The sequence below is a fragment of the Pseudopipra pipra genome, chromosome 13, assembly GCF_036250125.1.
Source record: "Pseudopipra pipra isolate bDixPip1 chromosome 13, bDixPip1.hap1, whole genome shotgun sequence".
Taxonomy (NCBI): domain Eukaryota; kingdom Metazoa; phylum Chordata; class Aves; order Passeriformes; family Pipridae; genus Pseudopipra; species Pseudopipra pipra.
The window spans coordinates 20,519,340-20,544,390 of NC_087561.1; the positions used below are offsets into that span (position 1 = coordinate 20,519,340).

The following is a 25,051-nucleotide window of genomic DNA, read 5'->3' on the forward strand; positions in this document are numbered from 1 at the left end:
CAGCTGGGCTGGCAGGAGCAGAACCTCCCTGCTGGGCCATTCCCCAGCAGCCCAAGTGCCCTGTATGGGGCTTGGTGCGGAGGCCTGGGCGGCTCATTCCTCCAGCTGGGCATTTTAGGAGCTGCCCTTGCCCTGTCACTGCCAAGTCCCTCTGGCAGTGGTGCAGCTCCTCAGCTGCAGTGCCTCTGAGGGACCCCCGGCCATGTTTCCCAGCAGCTGAAGGAAGGGAGGGTCACCCCCCAAGCTGGGCTGCCTTTCTCTCGCTGCCTTTTCCCCACCTTTACACTGCAGTGACAAGAGCTGCACTTTCCCAGGGAACGGGGCAGTGACAGGGGAGAGCAGCAGGCAGGAACCCCCTTCTTTTCTGCAGGCCAATGACTAACTGTGTGTGAAGGGACAGCGACTCTGGTACCAACTCCACCTCCCACTTCTTGTCACAGATCGATCTGAGGCACTTGCCAGGTCAATATCTGCCCTTTTCAGGAGCACCAGGCTTGTGTTCAGTGTCCTCACTGTAGCCCACGAATCCCTCTAGGTGTTAAATCAGCCTCTCTGTCCTGATTCTTCTAATGAAGAATTAGCATTTAATGAGAGATACAAATTATCCTGAGAGTGTCTATGTTACAAGCTCAGTTTGGCAGTGTTGCTACCCTGGAAAGTGTGGGACAGGGACTGTCAATTCTCCTTATGCTGCTCTTAAACACCATCCCTACATTCCCAGGAGAACTCTGGAGGGAGAGACAGAGAGTTTAAAACATGAAACCTTGGCATCGCAATTGTTCTTTCTAAGGATGTGTTTCTATCTGATACAGTTGTTGGGGCAATTACTCTGGAGAGTGTTTTGTACCTCAGGCAGTAAGTCTGATGTATCAGCCTCCTCGTGAGCAGGAACCAGCACGTTCCCCAAAGGAATGTTCTGTCAGACTCTGTCAAACACAGCACGGAGGTGAGCAGGAGTGGTGCTTGTGCACAGCTGAAGTGAAGCCCACTTGGATTCGAACTGCTCTGGGAGATCTTTGTTGAGATGGGTATTTCTGCACAGCTTCTTGTGACATGTTGAATTTAGAGATGAGCTGATAAAGGCAGTGACACTGTTCTGTCATCACTGAGCTTTTGAGGATTTCAAACCCCTTACTCCTAAGTCTAGGGGCTCGTTCCCGGGGGTCCGTGCTCGGGGGTTTGTTCCCGGGGCTCGTTCCCGGGTCCCGCCCGTGCCCGCTGCGGGTCCTGGCCGGTGCCGCCTCTCGCCCGGCAGGCGGAGTGGGGGCCCCGCGGCGGGAGGACCGAGGTGGGATTGGGGCTGGGACCACCCCAGGGAACGGGACACGGTCCCGCTCGGGCCGGGGGAGCCGGGGCTGTGCCGCGGCACGGGAGAGCGGTGACCCCGGTGGGCACGGCCGGGACTGCAGCCCCGGGGCGCGACCCAAAAGCGGGGGATGGACCCCAAACCACGGCTGGGATGAGAGAGTGTGTCGTGGGTGGCCATAACCACTTGTCCCTCCCGCAGTCCTCGGCCCTGTCGGTCAAGTCCTGCAGTGCGGACTCGCCGTTCCCGGTAGCCGGAGAGGGCTCCCATCCCCGGGCAGCCCCAACGCCCCTAAATCCCGCAGCTCCTGCTCCCGATCCCGGTGTGCCGGCTCTCCTCATCCCGCCCCTGCCGCAGGTATCTGTACGAGTACGGCAGCAGCTACAGCCAGGCGCCCCTGCCTGTGCTCCTGGGCTCCACCAGGACCTTCCTCTCCATGGTCTCCACCTGCTGCATCTCCCCTGCACCCCCCACCTGCTTCCTGAAGGAGGTGACACCCCTGGCACCAGTGGGCTCATCTCCATGCTGCTCCTTGGCAATCCAGGCGAACCAAGGACGCCTGCTTCTAAATTTCCAGACACTCCCCCATACCACCACAGTGATCCTCAGATCTCAATTCAATCAGACAAGACTCGACACATAAGGAGCGAAAATGGACATGAACTCTCCCATAAATGCATTAAGCTACTTTATTTTCAGTAGACATTTAATTTTGAAAAATATAAATGCTAAAATATCTCATCATCTTCATCTTTTGATTCCATAAAAGTCACAATAGAAAGCTTCATAAAACTGTAAAATACTATAATGTTATAAGGAATTTCATGGTTTATATTACTGGGAAAAAAATCAGTTTAATAATATTTGAAATGTTTTCTGCTTTTTTCCTTTTTGTTCCACCATCCTGATCCGCTTCATTTCATCCCAAGTTTTCATTCTCTCCTCCAAAGCAAATACAGACTTAGGAGAATTAAAAACAATAATAAAAGTAGCTGAAAGTGCTGTTGATTCAAAATCAAAATACAAATACAAAGGTGTATCAGCAGGCCAGAGGCTGGTGGCCACCGTGTTCCCGGAGCTGGGACAAAGCTGGCTGTGGCTGGTGGCCATCAGGGGTCCCACCGGGAGCTGGGACCTTGGATTTGTGAGGGGAAGGTCGTTGTTGACGGCCGACTCTGATCTCAGAGGGCTTTGGGTCAGCCTCCACACCTATTCCCTGAAGCGCCCACCCAGGCTTTTCCTACAAAATACCCAATTTGGATTGAACTGCTCCTCTTCAGGCCTTTTCCCATGTCTCTCCAGCCTTTTCAGAGCAGGTTTCAGCTGCGTTCCTCTGACATACAACACAGCTTTCATGGAAACGGAAGCGAAGACCCCTTGAGAGTGAGCGGGGGATGTACGGAGGAGACGGTTCCTTCGTGGGAACAGATGCTCAAATTTGGCATTTAAGGTCTCAGCATCATCAGAAAATCCTCTCGACTTCACCAACAGGAACTTTGGTTTCACAAGGACCAAGCGGCAGCACATGCCCTTCCTCTGCAGTGGGGTTGTCTCCATCAGGGAATTCACCCGGACAGCTCGGGGATTCTTTCTCCTTATTTTAATTTTTGGACGAAGATTTTAGTGTGTTCCCTCATGTCCCCAGCGTCCTGGTCATAACCCGATCCAAATGAGGATTCCTCGCAGGGAAAAGGTGCCTGCCCACAGAGTGCCCAGGCTGCGCCACACACTGCACCTGAAATTAAACCTCACAACCTTTCTGTCCTGGGAAACAGGGCTGCTGTCCCCCCCTTTGGTCAGCCCCGACCCGCCATTGCCGGACCAATCCCATCCCACTGGGACCGGCCCCATCCCACCAGCCACATCCCACTGGGACCATCCCACTGGCACCGTCCGCGTCCCACCAGGACCGGGCCCACAGGAACATCCCACCGGCACCAGGCGGCCTCTCAACCGCTCCCCCAAGTCCCCCCGGGTCCGCTGGTCTCGTTCTTCCTCCCCCCCCGCCCCGGTTCTGCGTCCGCCCTCCGCGGCCGCTGCTGCTCCGCAGCCTCAAGCAGAGCCGCCTCGACCCCCCGGTAGCGGAGCAGAGACCATCCCGGCACAAAGGCGTTTATTCACCGCAAGGCAGCAGCGGGAGGAGTGCCCTCCATTCTTCTCTCTTTCCCCGCGGGACGGGATGATCCCATCCCCTCTCCCTCCACGGCCTCCCAGCACCCACTCCGGTCCAGCCGTTCCCGCGGCGCTCTGCGGTCGCTGCGGGCTGGAGCAGCGGTGGGACGAGGGCTGAAAGCAGGCGTGGCCTCACAAAGAACGGCTGCTGCTCCAGGCTATCCCAGAGGGATATGGAGCTGTATCTATGGATGGAGTGCCAGCTAGGCCAGCCTGCGAGCGCCCCTCCAGCCCGGCTTGGGGAGAGGAGACAGGTCAGTGTCAGAGCGAGATGCCCAGCAAGGGATGCTCTGCTGCAGGAGGAGCTCTGCTTCCAGCTGCACCATGTCCTCCCTGCACAGTGTCATAGAATCCCAGAAGGGTTTGGGTTGGGAGGGACCTTAAAGCTCATCCTGTTCCACTCCCTTGCCCTGTCACTCCAAGCCCTTGTCCAAAGTCCATCTCCAGCTCCCTTCAGGTACTGGAGATGTCCCCTCTCCCATCCAAGCCCCTGTATTGTGCCCATGGCACCAAGGAAGCTGCCTGAGCCGTGATCCTGCTTGGATGGGGGATCCTGCACAGCCAGGACTCCCGCTCCTCATGTTGATCCAGACCTGGAGCCTCAGGGCACACACTGCTGCAGGCCAGCCCCACTCTGGGCAGTCGAGAAGCTTGGGAAGCAGCAAGAGGCCCACATCCAAAGTGTCCCTGTTCCCGCTGGTACCTGCTGTGAGAAGGCATTGGACAGAGGCAGGGACCAACTGTGGCAGTACCAGAGGCTCGGTGAGGATGAGGATGATCAAAGCAACAGCCGACAGAGTTCGGGTGTCACCAAGAATAGGCAGCAAAGCCCTGTTGCAGGGAGATGATGTGTTGATCCCCAGAGCTGAATCAGGCTGGATCCACCTGCTAGATCCACCTACATCCTCCCACAGAGCCTGGCAGCCTTCCCTCAGGCTCAGTCCATCTGGCACAGCCAGGAACAGCAGCTGCTGTGTGGTACCTGGTCCCAGGCCCTTCCCAGGTGGAGGGGGTTGTCACAGAGGGCCTCTTGGTTTGGTTTGTTTTAAAGGCATCTTTATTTCTTCCTCTTCCTCTAGGATGGGGAAAGCCTTGGGACCAAGGCAGGTTCTGGATGCGACTGGATACAGCCCTGAGCCTTCATGTCTGCCGGAGGTGCAAGGGCAGAGGTGGAAACAAGGGCTACTTCATGTAGATCACCCTCATTTTCAGGTTAGGGTACATTTTTAGCAAATAAACAGCTTTTAAGGGAAGATTTCTTTCCATGTGGATTAAATGGGATGATTTTATGAGAATCAATTAAATATTATAACCTCAGGCAGGGACAGCCATGTGGCTACCGCTGCAGAGCAGGCAGAGTGCTCCCATGGGATGAGCAGGAAAACAGGAACACTTCCAGTCCCAAATCCTGGGTGGGACATGGCAGCTCTCCTGCGGGCGGATCTCCCTGGTTCCCAGGCAGCCAGTCCTCCTGCTCCCTGTTCAGCCAGTTACTCATTAACTCCCTTTATAGCCTGGGCAAACAGCAACAGCACAACCTGTGCTGTGCCCCACTCATGGGGCTGCCCCCCACCCCTGAGACTGCCCCCCACCCTGAGTCAGTCCAGCCCACACACAGACACAGCTGCTGCCAAGCCCCTCTGTGTCCCCCACGCCCGAACCCACCCCCCTCACCTCTGCCTCTGGTGGGCACAGCCCAGAGCAGGGATGACCGTGTGAGATGGGTTTGGGAAGGGACTGGGAGTGCCTGTGGTCCAGGAGAGCTTGAGGATGTTCACACCCCTCCCAGCCTTTACTGCTGGGGCCAATCCAAGGGGGTGGAGCCCCTGCTGTGCCCCCACCTGCCACGGGCACGGGGTCTCATTGCCCATGGAGTCGGTGCTGCAGGCAGAGGGGAGGGCAGGAGGTCAGGTCTGGCAGAGGAAGCCGGGCAGTGATGGCTGAAGGGTCTTTTCCTGTGGAGCGAGTGGCAGGGCTTGGTCCAGGAGACACGAGGCTGCTCCAACGGAGGCTCTCCAGGGAAAACCTGCAACCTGGGGTGCCTGGGGCTGTTGTGGAGCTGGCTGTGCTGTGGGTTGTGGGGCAGTGGGCAGGATGGAATCTGGTAGGGAATGTCTGGGATGTCTGGGAATCAGGATCCAGATTGGTCCCACCCCTCTGGGATCTCCTTCACAGCTGGTAGGCCTTGAGTTCATGGTCACAATGCAGGAGGGGAGCTGGAAAGCTGGAGACAGCTGCTCCTTACTGAGTCAGTCCTGGAGCTGTGGGCAGGACACGGCTGGGAGAGGCTTGGGGCCTCTGCCAGGGAAACAGCGGCCCTTGCCGAGGTGGAGCAGGACCCTCCTCTTCACACCTGCAGCCAGCTGGGAGAGCTGGAGCCGCACATCCCTCTGCCAGTAGGAATAGAGCAGCGGGTTCAGGAGGGAGTTCCCCAGCCCCAGCAGCCAGAGGAAGTTCTCGATGATTTTGTAGGGGAAGCACTTGGGGCAGAACATCAGCACGATGCTGGCGATGCAGAAGGGCAGCCAGGAGAGGGTGAAGCACCCGATGAGCGCGGCGACCGTGCGCATGGCCTTCATGTCACTGGCGGTGCGGGATGGGGGGCAGCCCCCTGCCAGCCCGGCCTGCTCCACCTCCTGGATGTGCTGCACGTGCACCGAGGCGATTTTCAGCATGTCACAGTAGAGGTAGAGAAAGAGGAAGAGCGCAGGGAAGAAGCCGATGAAGAACACAGTGAGCAGGTAGGCAGGGTGGAAGACATGGAAGAAGGAGCACTTCCCACAGTCGGAGAACCTCTGGAAGACTGGGACGAAGACCGGGAGGAAGCCGATGGTGGCAGCAACCAGCCAGAGCCCCACCAAGCGTATCCCGATCCTTTGGCCCGTCACCAGCTGGACATAGTGGAAAGGCTTCCGGATTGCCAGGTGCCTGTCGCACGCAACCAGGATCAGGGACAAGATGGAGGCAGCAGAAGAGAAGATCACAAAAGCCATTCTGAGGGTGCAGAACTTCTGGGAAGGATAAAACGGCTGTGAAATCTCGTCTATGGCCAGACTCATGACCGTGAAGCCAACACTGGTGTCCGCAATAGCGAGATTGAGGACAAAACAGAGCCCCTTGTTGCTGCTCTTCGGGATGAGGAAGAGGAGGACAATGGCCACCAGCACGTTGGCAGCGAGGATGAGTGAGGCCAGCAGGGCGAGGATGGCTCCCACTGCCCAGCTGCCCATGGCTGTCCCCTGCAGGGCACAGCACAGGGATGGCACGACCCCAACACGATTCTCAGGCACCTCTCACCTGGGGCCTCTCAGCAGGTGCAGGTCGGTGGTAGGTGCAGCCCCTCACTCTCTGGGGAGCAGTGGGATCCTGGGGAGCAGTGGGAGCCCAGGGAGCAGCGGTGCCTCTCAGGGAAGCCGAGCTCTGCCAACGCCTGCCTGTGGAAGGGACCGCTGGACTCGCAGCACCCGCTGTGCCCACTGAGGTCCCTCCCCTCCAGCCACGTTTCCAGACAACCCTGGAGAAGAGGGGAGAACAGCAGGCACCTGGGCAGGAAGCTGCCACGGTGGCACGTGGGGCGGTGGCTGTCCCCCACCCAGGGACCAGGGCATCGAGCAGAGCAGTTCCTGCTCAGACATGTTAACTGGGAATGGGGACAAGCACAGAGAGTTCCCAAAGCCTGGCACAGCCTGTAGGGCTCCTGGGGGTCACCACCAGACCCAGGGAAGCCTCTTCCTGCAGGGACCAAGGAATACCACCAACCCCTTGCCGGAGCAGCAGCTGTGAAGGTGACCTGGTTATGATGAGGAAAAGCACTGAGAAGGGATGTCTGCTCAAATACAGATGGAGAAACATCTCCCAGTCTGGGAACCCAGCAGGCACAGCTGGGAGTCTGTAAGATGGAAATCTTGGCAAGCACAGCAGGGAACCCAGGGTATCCTTGGGGACCCCAAAACCCAGCTGCTCCAAGAGCTGGTGTCTTCTGTGCACTCATGGATTTATGCAGAAGTAACTGGCTATTGCCCAAAATGAGCCCCTCTCTCTCCAAGAGCTCCCCCTACACACTCCTTCAGACCCCCTGGGAACTCCAGGCTGGCCCCAGGCTCCACATGGATCATATCCAAAGAGAGACTTTGTCCGTCATCAACAGACCTCACTCCTGGGGGAGTTTATTGAGCTGTGCCATGATACTTCCAATGAAATTTATATAAGTGCTAAAAAATATAAATAATACTAAAAAATACTACTAATAATTCTGTAGATACACAATTGCCTTACTAGTCACTAATGTATTTACCTCGCTAATAGTAACTTGTAACAAAGAAATTCATGGAAGCAAAGCCGCCACATCCTTGTCTTGCAGAATCCCACAACACCCACCCATCACATCCCTTACACCCCCTGGGTGGGTTGACCCTCACAGGCTGTGACAGTGACTGCTCCATCCCTTAGACAAAGTGCCACAAGCCCTCTCCTGCCTCATGAGCCGGAAAAATCCGAGCTGCCAGGAAACGAGGCAGGTCCGAGCCTTCCTCTGTCAAACAGTAACCTGGGGAGAGGCTGAGGCAGGACATGGGCACTGGGGTGGGGAGGGAGGGTGCAGCACACACGGGAATGGTGGGCACTGGCTGGAGCTCTGGAGCAGGGAGGCCTCCCAGGAACACTCTGGGTCCGCACTGCAGGTGGCCACAGGAAGGACTCCAGTGGCCATAGGAAGGGTTCTGGTGACCTTACACCCCTTCTTTTGTTTGCCCAGGGAGACACCTGGGGAGCCTTTCCCCTGATGCTGGAGAAGATCCAAACGCCATGGCATGAGATCAAGGTGGAGGGAGGATTTGCAGGGCAGTGTGGAGGAACAGCCAGCACCTCCCTGTCCTGGTTCACTGCCATTTTTTTTCTTTAATGTGACAGGACCACACATATTTCTACCTTAAACACTTGGGGAGGGCTGTGACTGGTTCCCAGGGCACCTTGAACCCCTTCCACATCAGAGTTCAACCCCAGGGACCTTCCTGGGGGTGCAGGGGAGCAAGTACAGACCGCTCAGGTGTGCTCTCACATTACCTGGCACAGCAGGGACAAGATCAGACAGAGAGACACGTGAACCTGAGCACATATGACAACAGATGTTTCAGGAGCGCTTCTAGGAAGGAAATCCTGAGGGAATGAGGTCCCAGAGCAGAAGGAGCACCTTCAAAGCCATCCAGGGACACTGGTCCAACAGGAAGAAGAAGAGGGGGCAGAACAGCCTCTCACCAAGCACCTTACAGCTGAGAAATGCAGCAAAGTGGCTGTGGGGACACTTGTCTGGCATTGCTGAGGGGCTCCCTGTACCAGCCTGAGGAACAGCAGGGAAATGTCTGAGGATCAGTCCCAAAACAACTGGTGGCAGCAGCATCCCATGGAGGTGCACAGAAATGGCTCCAGAACTACTGGAGAAACCCAAAGGATCAGGAACCACAGTTAAAACACATCTCAGACTTGTGTTCATCCACCACATATGGTGGATGTATTTATTTAATAAATAAAGTACTTATTTACTTCGTCATGTTTGGAAACGCTCAGCCAGGTGAGGCACAGGAACCTTGTTCACTCCCAATCCATCACTGCCTGTTCTTCGGAGATTGTATGGACAGTTTAATTCTGACAACAACCCTCTGGCCTGCTGAGCTGGGCCCTGCACTAAAAGACCTGTTCAAGGCAGTGTTTAAGTCCAAGAGCTCAGCACCTTCACTACACCTGCAGCTGCAAAGGCATCTCTGCCTTTGCAAAACCAATTCCCTCTTATTCTTCCCAGCTGGATTTGGCTAAACATTCCTTGTGTGATCTGCATAGAAACTCTGCTCACAGCAGGCCCAGCCAGGACACGGTGCTGTCACAAGGGACCTTCATCCAAACTAAAGACACCCCACAAACAGGAAAGTGAGCAGGAACTTCAGAGCCGTTTGCTTTCATAGCCATAAACACTAATAAATAACCAAAAACCAGAAGAGGACAACCAAAATAATCCTGCTGGGTATTCTGCTCAGCACCAGCCGTGTCAGAGCCACCATTTTCAAGTGCTGAGTTCACCTTTAAACCACATTACCTGTGTTTACATCATTTACAAATTATCTAAGCAAAAATAATATAAGCAATAAGCAGTAAGCTAAGAGACCCAGGTTTGGCAAAACTGAGCTGAGAAGGCAACAGCGTCACTTTCTGACACTAACAAACTTGGGTTTAGAAACACCTCTACCTTAATGAATCCTACAGATTGCTCTTACATAATACACGGAGAAAAAAGGTATATATAGTGTGGTGAAAACCAGCAAGGGCAGACACCCCTGCAGTAAACCAGACCCAAACTCAAGCCATCCAGTCAATAAATAATTTAATGGAGTTACAGTTCGGCAATAAACATGACAATGGCACCTTCCAGGGCCCCAGCCCCGCCCTGTGGGCACGAGAGGACACCCATGCTGCCAACCCACGAGCCACAGTGCCCTGAAGGCCACTGGAATGCACAGATCTTCACAGAAGATATTCCTGCAGGCCCAGGCACACGTACACCTCCAGGTGGGAAACATGCAGCTCCTGCCACGGGCTCCCGGCTATCCCAGCCAGCTCATGCTCCAGGGACCATGCATTTGGGGGGGAGCCCAGCCCACAGGTACCAAACACCACGACATGGGGATGGTGGGATGAAGAGGGAGGCGGCAGCACAGCTCTGCTGCCAGCCCTGAGGGTGACTGTGGTGAGATGAAGGCAGCTGTCAGAATGGGAGGCGCTTCAACTGCTCGTATGTGATAAAAAACTGAAGGGAACGTCAAGGAATTAGGACAGAGACGTGTGAGGCAGCTGCCTGGCACGGTGGGCAGAGCATCAGCACAGCTGGTGGAGACCCACATAGGGAGCTCCTTGCCCAGGCAGCACAAACTGATGTGCACAGGTAGAACAGAGCTGGGGGACAGGGGCTGCAAGGACAGGGGACAGACTGACCCAGAGCAAACTGGCCCAGCCTTGCCCAGACCACTGAGAGGAGGAAGTGGCTCCAAGCCCAGACTGGGAGTTCTTTACAGTAAATTCCCCACCCAGTTTCAGAGGGTAGAAGGGTCTGGGTCAGCACACGGGTGCTGCTGGTCCTGCACAGCGGGTCAGCACCTGCCTCAGAGCACCAGAATGCTCCCCAGGATTCCCTCCCAAACAGGAGTTGATCCAGGAACTGCAGCACCTCCCACAGCCCAGGCCAGAGAGAAGGTCTCAGCCAAGTCCTCAGAGCACTGGCTCTACAGAAACCAGCAGAGGTGCCCAGCAGGGTCACCAGTGCACCGCACTGGAGTGTCAGCCTTGCTCTGCCCTTCCCAGCTCGGTTCTCCCCTTGTCCCCCATCCACCTCCCAGCAGCACACAGAAGGATACAATGATGTTCCAGGGACCCAGCCGAAGCCAGTTGGGCCAAAAGCCTTTGTAGAGTGCAAAGAAGCCTTCACTCTTCCATGTCTGGGAGGAGAAGACAGAGGTGAATTAGGAGCCAGGCCAGGCCCACACTCTGCCCACATCCCCAGTGCCACGTGTGACACACTGTCCCTCCCCAGCAGCTGCAGGGAGCAGATAGGCCCGTGCAGGTGCAGCGTGTGGAGCATCACTTGCAGTCTCTGAACCTGATTAACTGCATCACAGCCTAAATTTTGTCCCAGAAGGCTGGGGGGATGTTCAGGCTGACAGTGACAACCTGAGGAAGTGAGTCTGGGCCCTTCCCTGTCTGTCTGACACACTCGCTGAGGACACGTTCTGTGGCTGTAGGATCTCACTGTTCCCATCAGTGTGGTGCTGGGACCCAGCCAGCCTCCCAGGACAGGCATGTGCCCACCTCTCCCCCCCCTTACCTTCACGAGGCCATCCAGAGTGCCCTTGTAGAGCTCCGTGCTGCCCACGATTGCCCGCTGGTTCATCATGCGCGTCCGCACCACGTCCACGGGGTTGGAGGCGATGGCCCCCGCCAGTCCACACGTGAAGCTGGAACTACACCCCCCAAATCAGGACAGGGACAGCCCTGAACATGGCCACTCCCGCTCAGGCAGGCACAAAGTACCTTCCACCGGATTTTATGAAAGGCATTTAGCAGCAAACAGGAGCTGCACCACCTGCCTGGTTCATACCAGGGCCAGACGTCGGGCAACAGCATTTCTGGCCATCAGCCAGCTGAAACCAAGCTGACATTCCATGTCACCAAAGGATTTCTGCCAGGTCCTTCCCCAGGGGGGTCTGTCTGGGGATGTGGGACTGGTTTAGTGGTGGCCTTGGCAGTGCTGGGGGAACGACTGGTCTTTAAAGTCTTACCCAGCCTTTATGATTTTGCACTTGCTGCCCACTCTGAGTTGCTCCAGCCAACAGAGCAGATCCTTCAGAAGAACCGAGCCTGTTCCCTGCAGCCCCAGAGCACTCGCTCCATGAGCAAATCCCTCCAGATCCCACCTGGCTGCTCTGCTCCACACACCCCTCCAAGCCTGCAGAGAGCAGTAGATACTCACACAAAGTGGGCGAAGATGGTGTCACCCATGAGGCCCGACAGGATTAAATGCTTCTTGGTGATGTCGTAGACTGGCAGCTCCACCCCCACCACGATGGCAGCTCGCTGGGCCGTGGGGACAACACCCTGTGGGGCAAGAACACCGTCACAAGCTGCTCCCAGGGCCTTTTCCTGACAGTCTTCCCCGTGTCCTCCCTGCAGCTCTTCAGGCAGACCAACTTTGCTCTAAAGCCAAGGAAGATCCCTCCACCCTGGCAGTATTATTACAGTTGCATTAACTGCACGCTGCTTCCGTCCTCCCAGCACACAGGAACCAGGCTGTCACCCCCTCGCCTTCCCCACAAGTTCCAGGAAAGATTCTGTCCCACAAGAGCGGCAGTTTAAGGAGCTGGAAGGGGCTCCAGGTGCTCCCTGCTAAGAGAGCACCCGCTTCCATAAGGCTTTTGTTAGCTGTGCTGCTGGTGGGGGATTCTGGGAGCTGGTGCTCACCCTCCAGAGGCCTCGGGTACCTTCCTGCTGGTAGATGTCAATGAAGCTGCCGATCATCCCGCCCTGGAACAAGCTGCCCTGAGCCTGCATTCGGATCTGGAAGGAAGGGCAGAGTCAGCGGGTGGACACCAGCACCTGTCCTGACATCAGCACCTGCCCCAGAGGGCAGGGACACCGGGGACACCAGCTCCATGGAACTCCTGGGAGCAGGAACACAGAGCAGCTCACAGCTGACACTGCTCTCCACGTCTCTCTCCCTGCAAACCATGCAGTCAATGATGGCAGCAGGCAAGGAGCAGAGAGAGCAGAGGGGTGGGAGCACAGGGACATGAAGGATGAGGCCTTCCTGCCCTGGAAACAGCCTAAGAAGGTGGATCTACACAGGGAGAAGCATAGGGAAGTTCTCCAGGCTCTCTCAGCCCAGAGCAGGGCTACCCTGACTCCAGGGCATCAGGCAGTCCCCACTGGGCTCTGCTCACTCCACGTAACAGGCAGTGCCAGCACAGTGACCAAGGGGAGAGCAGCAGGGCAGGTGTGAGGAACATCTGGCTGCCACCTGCTCACCTTGCCCAGGTCAGATAAGGCAGCATCCATCCTTCACCAGAGCAAATTTCATGACCTTTGTTGCCCAGAGAAGCTGTGGCTGCCCCATCCCTGAAGTGTCCAAGGCCAGGTTGGACAGGGCTTGGAGCAACCTGGGACAGTGGAAGGTGTCCCTGCCCACATCAGAGAAGTGGGACAAGATGAGCTTTAAAGTCCCTTCCAACCCAAATCCTTCTGGGATTCTGTGATCTTTAAGAGCTGTGCTTTTTGCTGTTAATTGCTCTGGGCTTCGGTCTCCATTTATTAGAAAAGCCCAAATTAGCAGAACTGGTGGCTCAGGGAGCACTGAGCTGCACCTCCCACAGGTCCCACAGCCAGCCAAGTGCTGGCCAGGAGCTGCCCTTACCTTCAGCACATCTGTGGGATTGGCCAGCGCAGAGGAGATGACCCCCGAGACCACCCCACAGATCACATTGATGAGCAACGTTTCATCTGCAAGCAAGGGAAGAAGGTCAGACCCTACAGACCTCACAGGAAGGGGCACAGGTGGGATGGAACAAGGGCTGGGAAGAGCAGAGCAGCTCAGCTCTCAAATCTCACAGTGAAGCTGCAGGAGCAGGGGCTGGGCAGGTACCACAGCTCGTGGCAGGTCTGTCCCCACACCTGCCAGGGACAGGAGGTGGCAGCTGGGACACTCGGCAACTCACTCTTTCAGAGGGGCAGGTCTGACTGATGAGAAGGAAAATCACGGGACACGTGAAAATTGTGAACAATTATCTGAGATTTCAGTGTCCAGTGATGTATTTCTCATGATAGGGACAAGCCAGGACAGAGGGAGACAGAGAGGGACAACCCAGCACTTCTCAAGGCCACCTGATACCAAATGGTTTTGGCTCCAGTGAGACCATGCAGCCACCCAGAGCCAGCTGAGGACTGGGACCAGGGGGGGAGTTAGATGGGATTAGTTCCAGGGAATAACCTGAGACTTCCAGGCCCAGTATTAGGATGATGGTTACATTGGGAAAAGGCACAGCACTTTGCTGGTACTGACCACGACACTTCCCAGAGGAGACCAGGCCACTGGCTGCCCCAGGCCTGTAGGGAGACAAACATTCAGGCACGGAGCTCACAGCTGGAAAGGCTGGAACAGCGAGGAGGGGCCTGTGTACACGGACAGAACCAGGCAGGGAGAGGCATTACTGGAGCAGGGAGAGACATTACTGAGGACAGAGCAACCCTGGAAAGGAGCTCTAGTGAACCACAGCATCTCCTGAGTTGGATGATCCACAAGGATCATCGAGTCCAACTCCTGGCCCTGCCCAGGACACCCCGACAAGTCCCTGAGAGCACTGTCCAAATGCTCCTTGAGCTCTGGCAGCCTTGGGGCTGTGCCCACTGCCCTGGGGAGCCTGTTCAGTGCCCAACCACCCTCTGGGGGAAGAACTTTTCCTGATATCTCACCTAAACCTCCCCTGACACAGTTCCATGCCATTAGTGTGCCGCATCTCGTCCGCCCACCCTGCTTTCCCAGGTTGGAATGGTGTTACAACATTCCCTCGTGTCACCCCAGAGACAAAAATCACCCCTGCAGATCTCAGTGCTCCCTCAGGCAGCATCCACCACTCCTGCTGCTCCACTGCCCAGGGAGGAGCTGCAGAGGCCTCTGAGCAGAGGGCATGGGTCAAGGGCACTGGTGGCATCTCATCTTTAAGTCAGGGCCAAAGCTACAGAGCTGAGTCACAAAATCCCAATCCAAATGTTGCCCAGATAAGCTGTGGCTGCCCCATCCCTGGAAATGTTCAAGGCCAGGTTGGACAAGGCTTGGAGCAACCTGAGATAGTGGAAGGTGTCCCTACCCACAGCAGGGGGTGGAACTGGATGATTTTTTCTGGCTCCAAGGTGCAAAGCAGAGATAAAGGCTTAACAGAACGAGAGGACTCCCCCAAGTTGTGCCAGGGGAGGGTCAGGTTGGACATTAGGAAGAATTTCTTCCTGGAAACGGCTGTCAGGCATTGGAAGGGGCTGCCCAGGGAGGTGGTGGAGTCCCCATCCCTAGAGGTATTCAAGGAAGGACTGGACATGGCACTCAGTGCTCTGGGCTGGGCAACAAGGTGGGCAATGGGCACAGGTTGGATTTGATAGCCTTGAAGCTTTTTTCCAACCTAAATGATTCTGGGATTCTCCTATGATTCCATGAAAGGAAGGACCTGACTGGAGGGAGGTGGTTGGGTAGGGATCACAGGTTCCCATTGGGATTGAAACTGATCCATGCCACCACTGACAAACAAAACCACAGCGCCCAGTAACAGAGCTCCATTCCTGTGGGAATCTCGAGGTGGGAAGGACAGAGCAGGGAATGAGCAGAACATACAAGAGAGAGTAGGATCAGCGAGCTGGGAGGTGCCCCTGCTGCCCCATTCCCTGATACTGACCTTCCATGCGATCCACGAAGAGCCGCTTCAGGCTCTGGTAGATCCCGATCTTGATGGTGCCATAGGATGCCTGTCTCAGCAGTGCCGGGGCGATCCTGAGGGGGAACAATCCCTGAGCATCCCTGTGTGCCAGCTTCCCACCAGCCCCCAAACTGCTGAGGACCAGGCATGTCACTGCCATGGCTCCAGTGCCCGGGATAACTGCTGGGATTGCCCCCCACTGTGCCAGGGGCTGGCATCCACACAGCGCTGGCCTTGCTCCTCATCTCGGGAAAACGGGGAGTCTCCACTGCCCCGGCCCCAGGGCTCAGGGCTGGGTGGGATCTCGGGGGTCACAGTGTCATGCACGGAGAGGGAGCGGGCTGGGATGGGCAAAGGGGAGGGGGGAACTAGGATGGACAGGGCAGATGCCAGGACAGAAGGTGGAAGAGGAAGCCCGGGGTGGGGAGGGGATGCCAGGACAGAAGCAGGGGCCAGAGTGGGCAGAGGGGAAGGACCTGGGATGGGTGGGGGGACCCGGGAGGACCTCGGGAAGGCAGAGGGGGATACCAGAGTGGAGGGGGGAAACTGGGATGAGCTCGGGGGCAGACAGGATGGCGGGGATGATGCTGTGACCGAAGGGTGGCCCAGGACAAGCGGTGAGAGATGGTGGGGCAGGGGGGAAGGACCCGCGGCGGGCAGTGGGGAAGCCCACGGTGGGTGGAAGGAAACGTCAGGCCTGGTGGAAGACCCGTGGCAGATGGGGGCACGGATGCAGGGGGGTTCCCGGGGTGGATCGCGGGGCCCAGGGCGGATGGGGGGGTCCTGGTCTCGGTAGGGGAGTCCCGGAGCGGATGGACTGGGGGGGACAGGGTGGATGGGAAGGACGCGTGGCTTATGGGGGTCTCGGGATGGATGGAGCCCGGTGCCGATGGGATGGGTCCCTGTCCCGATGGGTCCCGGTGCCGATGGGAATCCCGGTACAGATGGGCCCCTATCCCGATGGGGTCCCTGTGCCGATGGTCCCGGTGCTCACCCCGAGTACAGGGCCCGTCCTCCCTCCTCGCGGCAGATGCGGAAGAGCGCGTGGAACATGCCCCGGTACCGCACCTCGCGGAACCGCGCGTCGGTGCTCTGCCCCTGCACCTGCAGCCGCGTCTTGGTGAGGTCCACGGGGAACGTGCCTGCAGGGACAGCGGGGACAGCGGCGTCAGCGCCCGCCGGGACCGGCCCCGGTGCCGCTGCCGCCCCGCCGGCCCCGCCGGCCCCGCCGCCTCACCGAACTCGGCCACGATGGAGGCGAGCCCGCCATACACGAAGGGTTTCCAGTTGAGCGCGGACATGGCATGGCGGGCGGGCACCGCCGCCACCGGGACCGGGACCGGAACAGCCGCCGGAAGGGCCACTGGCACCGCCGCGCCCCCCGCCGGCCCCCGGCGGCACCGCACCGGGACCGGGCACCGCCCCCCGGCACCGCGGGCAGGGCGGGGCTCAGACCCACTCGAATACCGGGAACAGGACGGGGCCGAGCGCCCCCGGACACCGGGAACAGCATAGTCACAGCCCCCCGGACACTGGGAACAGAATGGTGACCATCCCCCGCGTACCGGGAACAGGACAGGCCTAAGCTTCCCCGGGGTACCGGGAGAAGAACGGTCACAGCACCCCCGGACACCAGGAGCAGGAAGGGGCTGAGCCCTTCCAGATACCGGGAGCAGAATGGTGACCGCTCCCCGGGGTACCGGCAGCTGGACGGTCACAGCCCCCCCGGGGTATCAGGAGCAGGATGGGGCTGAGCCCCCTGCTCAGCACACTGGGAACCCCCCGGGTCTGCCCCTGCCCCAGTCCCTATCTGACCCCCCATCGGGCACCTCTGGGCTCAGTCCCAATTGTTCCATGGGAAAAATGCCCCCTCTGCCCCCCATGCCTGGAACTGCTGTGGACTCTGTCTGGAGGGATGTTGTGGGAATTAGATCCAGCTCAAAACATCCCAAAGCCCATCCCTCTCATCACCGCTGTGCACCACCCCCCAACTCTGTATCCATCACTCCCGCTTTTCCAGCCAAATCAGCCCAAAATCAGCATCAGGAGCAGGAAGACTGCTCCTGAGACCAGCTTCTGCCAAACAGGAATTTTTATTAGAAGACCTTTAAACACACCCAGGGTGAGTGGCCCCAACGCAGCAGTGCATCCCTGCAGATCCACCACAGAACCTGGAGATGCTGGGTGGGCGCAGGACCCACTGGCAGGCGAGGCCAGATCAGACATCCACAGGCCTCTTCTCACACTGCAAGAGGGGGACACCCCCCAGCACTGACAGAACTGGGGGTTTGGAGAAGGGGAGCATCCTGCTGCTCCCAGCCCCCAGCTCCTGCCACCCTCCATGGCCAGCACTGAAGGCCAACACAGAGAGCCCTGGCCCAGAGCAGGATGAGATCCAAAGGGAAGCTCCCGTGAGGCAAGCAGTCCAGCTGCAGTGCCCTGGGAGCTTGGAGCAGGTGTTTGGGCAGGCTCAAGGCCTCCCTGGCCCTGGAATGCTCTCCCAGGGCTCAGTGGCGGCTGGAGTCTCTGCCAGAGCCCCGCTCCTTGTGCCTGGAATGGGGTTCCCGGGATCTGCCTCCCTTGGGGGACACGTCCCGCCAGCTGCCGTGCCCGTCACTCCTCCTGCCAGCCTCCTCCCTCTTGTCCCGCTCCTCCCAGGAGCTGCTCTGTCCCCTCTGCTCCTGGCCACTCTTGTCCCCCCTCCTCTCCGAGGGCCGCTGGTGCCGCCGCTGCTCCTCGTCCCGCTGTGTCCTGCTCCCAGTGTTCCTGTCAGAGCTCCCACTGGCGTAGCGCTCGTACCCAGGGTCCTCCTTCTCCTTCTTGATCTTGATCCTGGGATGTGGCTCCTCCGTGCCAACGCGCTTCCCGGCCTGCTGGCCTGGCTTCGGCTGCTCCGCTCTGCTCCGCGGCTTCTCTGGAACACGGGTTCACAACTTGCGATGGACCCAATTCCAGGAGCACCCCCAACCCCCCCATTTCACGGCACTGCCCCAACTCCCCTCCCACCATGAGTTGTTCCCCTATACTCCCAATATGTCAGCCTGCTTCCCCCTCAGGGAGATCCCACTCCACTTCTTAGCCTGACACCCTTCTCCTCCAGCTGCGGCCACCCTGCTTCCCTCTTGAATGCTCACACCATGTTCTTTCCAGCAATGCTGGGCACTTCCACTCATTCCCTTTACTCAGTAACATTATGATCCGTTCTGCAGAATTTCCCAGTCCAGACCCAACGACTCTTTTCCCTCTTTGCTCTCCCTCTCATCCCTCATTTTCAAGCACCTCCTCAGCACCTTGGAGCAACACCTTGTCCCCACCCTCACTTTGTCCCCATTTTCCTCCCTCCAACCCTTCTCTCCACCCAGACTCCAGCTCCTAATCCCACCTGGGATCCAGCCTGCCAGAATGCTCCTCACCTTTCTGCTTTTTCACAGGCACATCCTCCTCCTCCGACAGGGAGTCGGACGAGGAGGGAGGCGGCGTTTTGACCCCGCAGCCCTTGGCATGGAGAGCTCGAGTCACCTCATCCCAGTCCTCTGACTCCTTGGGGGGCCGGTAGTTGGCCACGTGGTCCACGCGGATGGTCCGTCCCTTGATCTGGAGAAGCCGGGCTCTCAGACTGCGGGCAGGTCCCCAGGAGCACCTGGGGAGCCGCGGCAGCAGCACCCGAGCCCCGCTCACCTTGATCCCATTGAAGTTGTCCACAGCTAGGATGGTGCTCCTCTGATCCTCATAGCACAGGAAGCAGAACCCTTTGGACTTCCCCGTCTTTTTGTCCCGCACGAGGTTGATGTTGACGACCTCGCCGTACCTGTGACACACCGTCAGCACCCTCCGGCAGCGCCCGGGCGGGCGGCGGGGCCGGGGCTGCGGCACTTACTGCGAGAACACGCAGATGACATCGCCCTCCGTCAGCTCGTAGTGCAGCCCGCCTGCGAGGAGAGGGATGGAACAGGTCACCGGCACCGAGCGGGCCTAACCCGACCCGGCCCGGCCCGGCCCCGCCGCTCCCCGGCCCGGCCCCGCCGCTCCCCGGCCCGGCCCCGCCGCTCCCCGGCCCGGCCCCGCCGCTCCCCGGCCCGGCCCCGCCGCTCCCCGGCCCGGCCCCGCCGCTCCCCGGCCCGGCCCCGCCGCTCCCCGGCCCGGCCCGTACCCACAAAGATCCAGGCGCTGTCCTTGTACTCCGCGTGCCACGACACCGCCTCCTGCACGCCCAGCTCCGCCTCCCGCGCGTTCAGCTCGTTGATCAGCTTCACCTTCGTCAGGGGGCTGTGGGCGAGGCACCGTCAGCGCCGGAACCGACAGAACCAAACCTTCCCCCATCCCTCCCTCCCGCTCCCCTCACAGTCCCCACACCTACTTCATGGCGGCGGCGGCGGCGCGCACTGCGCCTGCGCGCGGCACCGCGCCTGCGCTGCGCACCTAGCCGAACGGACTCGGCCGAGAGTCACCGAGTGGAGCCGATTTTAGCCGAGTGGAAACGATTGTAGCCGAGTAAAGACGATTGTAGCCGAGTGAAGACGATTGCAGCCGAACTGGGCCGAGCGCGGCACAGCGGGGCCGATTTTAACCGAAGTGGGCCGATTACAACCGAGCGCTACTCGCCGAACCGGGCCGAGCGTGGCCGAGCTGGGCCGAACCTGGCCGATTGTAACCGAACCGGGCCGATCACAGCCGAGCCGGGCCGGTTTTACCCGAGCGCTACCCGCCGGACCGAGCCGAGCGTGGCCGAGGCGCAAAGCAGGAGTCGGAGCGCAGGGGGCTCAGAGCCTTTATTGGGGTCCGGGCCAGGTCCCGTTCAGCACGGGCAGGAGCCTTTCCCGCTGGCCTCGTCCAGCCGGCGGGACTGCGGCTGGGGCTGCCCCGGCCAGCCCTCGGCGTCCCGGCAGGGCAGCGAGCGCTGCGCCTTCAGCCGGCAGGCCAGGCACATGAAAATGGCGTCCACGTTCTGGCTCTCCTGCGGGTCCTTGGCCGAGGTCTCAAACAAAAGCATGTTGTGAGCGTCGGCGAACTTGAGGGCCAGGCTGGACGGCACCTGGATCAGGTCCTTCAAGTCACACTTGTTCCCCACAAGCACCCTGGGGACGAGCGGGGACACCGCGTGCCCATTGCACTCCTCAATCCATGTCTTGAGGTTGGTGAAGGAGCTCATCTTTGTCACGTCGTACACGAAGACCACGGCGTGCACGTTGCGGTAGTAGTGCTCCACCATGCTCTTCCGAAACCTCTCCTGGCCGGCCGTGTCCCACACCTGCACCTGGGAAGCGAAGCAGACGAGAGAAGAGGCTACAGGAGCGCGGCCCTGGGAGGGCCCCCTGTGGGGGTTCAGGGGGGCTTCCTGCTGTCTGGCTTTCAGAGAGTCATGGAATGGTTTGGGCTGGAAGGGACCTTAAAGATCATCCAGTCCAACCCCCTGCCATGGGCAGGGACACCTTACTAGACCAGGTTGCTCCAAGCCTTGTCCAGCCTGGCCCTGAATACTTCCAGGGATGGGGCGTCCAGAGCTTCTCTGGGCAACCTATGCCAGGGCCCCACCATCCCCACTTTCTTCCCAATGCCCCATCTAATTCTGCCCTGCTTCAGCTTAAGGCCATTCCTCCTTGTCCTGTCCCTCCAGGCCCTTGTCCCAAGTCCCTCTCCAGCTCTCTTGGATCCCCTTTAGGCACTGGAAGGGGCTCTCAGGTCTCCCTGAGGCCTGCCTTTCTCCAGGTGAACACCCCCAGCTCTCCCAGCCTGGCTCCAGAGCAGAGGGGCTCTGGCCCTGAGAGCATCTTTGTGGCCTCCTCTGGACTCACTCCAACAGGTCCATGTCTACTTGTCTACCAAATCCTACACCATGAAGAAGAACCCTGATAATTTCACAGAGGAGTCAGGGCAAAGAGAAGACGAGGACAGGGAGCCACCCTTCATGTGAGAGTGCAGCAGGAGGCCATGGACCTCTGTGGGGATGGGTGAGGAGCCATCACCCATGGCTCACCCTCACCATGGTGAGGAGATTGTAGTGGAGGATTAAAGAGCAGAACATCACAGATAGCATTGTAGGGAATCTCCACTCTAGACCATCTGGCCAGGAAGAGCAACCAGATGAGGTGCTCTATGGACAGAAAGGAACAGCCTTGTATTTGCAGCCCCTGGTCCTCACTGAGAGTCTCAAACACCTCAACAGCTGCTGGAATGACAGCACAGCAGGGCACAGGCAGTCCAGAACATTCCCAGAGCCCTCAATGACAACTCCCTGACCTAAGTGACAAAGGAGCCAAGAAGCTCCTAAACTGGATGAGCAGTGAGGTGGATTGGGAACTGGCTGAATGTCTGGGCCTAGAAGGTGGTGTCAAGTGACACCAAGTCTGGTTGAACACTGGTAAGGAGCAGGGTGCCCCCAGGGGTCAGTCTGAGTTCTCCTGGTAACATCTTGAAGCTTGGAACTGGCAATTTCCAAATTAATCCAAATCACCCTGTACCCACAGAGAGACCGCCTGCCCCGAGGTCTTTCAGAGTGAAAAATGCTGGCAAAGCAGAGCTGCTGCTCAGCCCTTTCTGGGCCAGTGCCTGGGAAGAGCAGGAGAGGGAGGGCCCATCTCCCACCTCTCACCTCTCCTCTTGGATGCATTATCCTAGGAAAAGGCCAGTTTGCTGCACTGCCTCCCACTCACGCCCACTGAAGCACAAATAATATCCAAAGGTAGAAACCCTGGCAGTGTTTTCCTGCCATTGGCCGTGAGACAGGCTCCATGCCAGCCTGCACCAGAGCTCACACTAGCACGGCTCCGTGGGGCTGGACAGAGCTGGGGAGGGCAGGGGGGAAAGACCACATCTAAAGGAGAAAGGGAAAAACATTAATGGACAGTCTAGAAGCACAACTAAAGCTCTCACCCACCAACATGAGCTTTGGTTTCATTGTGATTTCAACTTTTGATCACCCATCTGTCAGTACAGCAGCAATGTTTGTTCTTCCAGCACCAGCCTCACACTCAGAGGCTGTGGGTGCTGATCCCCCTGAACCTGGCAGGCCAAGTTCCACCACAAGCTCTGCTCCTGGATGGAGCAGCAGATCTGCTCCAACACAGCAGCCAGAGCTTTCCAGGTCTGGGCTGGTCATTCCTTACAGGTGTCACACGGGCCTTCATAGAGCAAATTCATCCTGTTCCAGTCGTCCTGCAATCACAGCTCCCGGTGCCAGCTGGGAGCAGATTCCAGCAGTGCTCCCACAGCTGCCAAGCCTGCTGCCACCGGCCCGTGGGAGCTCCCGGCCTTCCAGCCTCCCTCTGCCCCCCCAGATGCCCCGGTTCTGGCACACAGCTCCATCCTCCAGCTGTGCCCCTCTGCTAGTCCAATGCCTGGAGCTGGAGCCACCTCGATGCCCCGAGGCTGTGCTGGGAGGGCAGCAGTGGCTCACCCCAACCCATCGCTTCAGGCCGCTGCAGGCTCAAACCAACCCCAGAAATAGCGAGAAGGCAGCAGGGATGGATGGGTCCAGAAGCATCTCTGCTGACCACAGGCATGAGAATTCTCCCCTGTCCCTGTCTCCTCCCTCCAGCTAGGATGAAAGGGAAAGCCCCCAGGAGGGCTTTGGGGTGCGACATGCAGCCCTGGGGCCGGGGATGGGGTTGGGGCAGGGATGGGGACCGGCTGCCGTCGTTGCTGGGGCTGCTGCTGGTCAGCTCGGGGCCAGCGCGGGGCCCATCGGGGCCAGTGGGGGGCTCCCCGGGGCTGGTGCTGGTCAGCCCGGGGCCCGTGCGGGGCCCATCGGGGACAGAGCGGGGCTGACCGAGGATGAAGCAGAGCCCACCGGAGCCGGTGTAGAACCTATCGGGGACAGAGCGGGGCCCTGCGGGACTGATGTCAGCCAGCCCGGGGCCGGTGCGGGGCCCACCTTGATGCGCTCCCCCTCGATCTCCACCGTCTTCTCGCGGAAGTCCACGCCGATGGTGGCCTCGGTCTTGCCGGGGAAGGTGCCCCCGCAGAAGCGGAAGGTCAGGCACGTCTTGCCCACGTTGGAGTCTCCGATCACGATGATTTTGAAGATGCGGGTCTGCACGTAGGGTTCCAGCGCGGGGTCGGAGCCCGGCGGCCGCCCCCCGCCGCCGCCGCCTGCCGCCATCCCTCCCGCACCGCCGCCGCCTCACCGGCTCATGGGGGCGCGGCGCCCCGCGCACTGGCTACGGCACCGCACGGCACCGGCACCGCCCCGTGGAGCGGCACCGGCACCGCTCCGCCCCACGCACCGGCTACGGCACCGCGCGTCCCCGCCCCGTGGAGCGGCACCGGCACAGCCCCGCGCACCGGCACCGCGTACGGGCGCCAATACAACACGGCTCCGCCCCGGGTACCGGCACCGGCACAGCCCCGTGTAGCGGCACCGGCACCGAACGGCTCCGCCCCACGCACCGGCTACGGCACCGCGTACGGGCACCAATACAACACGGCTCCACCCCGCGCACTGGCACCGGCACATCCCCGGGTACCGGCACCGGCACGGCGCGTCCCCGCTCCGCGTAGCGGCACCGGCACCTCACGGCTCCGCCCCACGCTCTGGCACCGGCACCGCACATCCCCGGGTACCGGCGCCGGTCCCACCCCACGCACCGGTACCGGCTCTGTGCCAGCCGCCACGCCAAGCCCCAGACCGGGGACCGAGTGCTTTCAGCCCGGGCCGGCCCGGGCATCCCCAAGGGACAGGCAAGGACCGGCGAGGCTGCAGGCAGCGGGACTGGCCCCTCCCAGGAGAGAGCCAGGGACACCGAGGGATAGCGGGGCAGGAGCAGACACCAGCGCACACAAACACCCGCACGCTCCAGCACGGGGTCACTGCCACCCATGGCAGAGTGACCCTCTCCATGTCCGGCCGGGCAGCCACAGCCCCCAGGTGCCAGCATCAGAGGGACCGGGAAGGGGATGTGTCCCTCCTGTCCCCAAGGAGCAGGGCAGCAGGGCGCCAGCACCCACAGCGCCAGGGCACAGGGGCTGCAGCAGGAAGGATGCTCAGAGGGATGGCAGGAGCAGGGGAGCAGGTGACACTCGGCAGGGGAAAGGAACCACGGCAGGAGGGGATGAGGGGACCCGGGTCAGCTGAAACCAGGACAGCATCAAGCTGTGGCACAGCGAGGGTGTGGGGACTGGCAGGGGCAGGCAGACTACGGAGGCTGCACTGCTTTTGCTCACACAGCCCAGGCAACCCCAAAAGAGCTCACAGCCCCCCAAAACAGGCCCATGAAAGAAGATGACTCCTGCACTGATGGGACCTGGAGGAGCTGGAAAGGACTTACCAAAGATCCCCAGTGGTCACTGCTGCCCCAGGGTGCCAATGCTCAGCTGCTTCCAGCAGCACTGACATGAAACTAGGGTGCACTAAGCCTTGCAGGAGGCAGAAAAGCCTCAGGAAGGTGAGGCTGGGCCTGAAACACATGCCCCCTTTCCCATTCTGGTGATGCCAGCAGGTCTGCACAGCCAAATGAGACTTCCTGTTCAACCTCGGTGCTGTCCTGCCCCTGGAAAAGAGCGGTCACACAGGATCATCCTCATCAAGGCTCACTCAGACTTGTTTTGGCCCACAGAGGAAGCTCAGCTGAGGGATCCAACAGAT

General features: G+C 59.3%; 4 protein-coding genes across 4 annotated transcripts; all 4 read right to left on the reverse strand.

Moving 5' to 3' along the window:
* Positions 1–5,208: 5,208 nt before the first annotated feature.
* On the reverse strand, positions 5,209–7,143 carry GPR119 (G protein-coupled receptor 119). The gene has a single exon (XM_064669468.1). The coding sequence runs from the start codon at positions 6,706–6,708 to the stop codon at positions 5,728–5,730; it is 981 nt and encodes a 326-aa protein (XP_064525538.1). The 5' UTR covers positions 6,709–7,143; the 3' UTR covers positions 5,209–5,727.
* Positions 7,144–9,831: 2,688 nt separating this feature from the next.
* SLC25A14 (solute carrier family 25 member 14) lies at positions 9,832–16,859 on the reverse strand. The gene is made up of 9 exons (XM_064670328.1): positions 16,709–16,859; positions 16,466–16,613; positions 15,451–15,545; positions 13,425–13,510; positions 12,476–12,571; positions 11,988–12,112; positions 11,343–11,478; positions 10,876–10,956; positions 9,832–10,271 (listed from the first exon to the last, which is right to left on the reverse strand). The coding sequence occupies exons 1-9, from the start codon at positions 16,770–16,772 to the stop codon at positions 10,230–10,232; spliced, it is 873 nt and encodes a 290-aa protein (XP_064526398.1). The 5' UTR covers positions 16,773–16,859; the 3' UTR covers positions 9,832–10,229.
* Positions 16,860–17,545: 686 nt separating this feature from the next.
* Positions 17,546–19,870, reverse strand: RBMX2 (RNA binding motif protein X-linked 2). Its single transcript, XM_064670335.1, has 6 exons — positions 19,829–19,870; positions 19,622–19,737; positions 19,349–19,400; positions 19,150–19,279; positions 18,885–19,065; positions 17,546–18,385 (listed from the first exon to the last, which is right to left on the reverse strand). The coding sequence occupies exons 1-6, from the start codon at positions 19,831–19,833 to the stop codon at positions 17,979–17,981; spliced, it is 891 nt and encodes a 296-aa protein (XP_064526405.1). The 5' UTR covers positions 19,834–19,870; the 3' UTR covers positions 17,546–17,978.
* Positions 19,871–20,223: 353 nt separating this feature from the next.
* On the reverse strand, positions 20,224–23,844 carry RAB33A (RAB33A, member RAS oncogene family). Its single transcript, XM_064670336.1, has 2 exons — positions 23,342–23,844; positions 20,224–20,725 (listed from the first exon to the last, which is right to left on the reverse strand). The coding sequence occupies exons 1-2, from the start codon at positions 23,567–23,569 to the stop codon at positions 20,267–20,269; spliced, it is 687 nt and encodes a 228-aa protein (XP_064526406.1). The 5' UTR covers positions 23,570–23,844; the 3' UTR covers positions 20,224–20,266.
* Between the last annotated feature and the right edge of the window lie 1,207 nt (positions 23,845–25,051).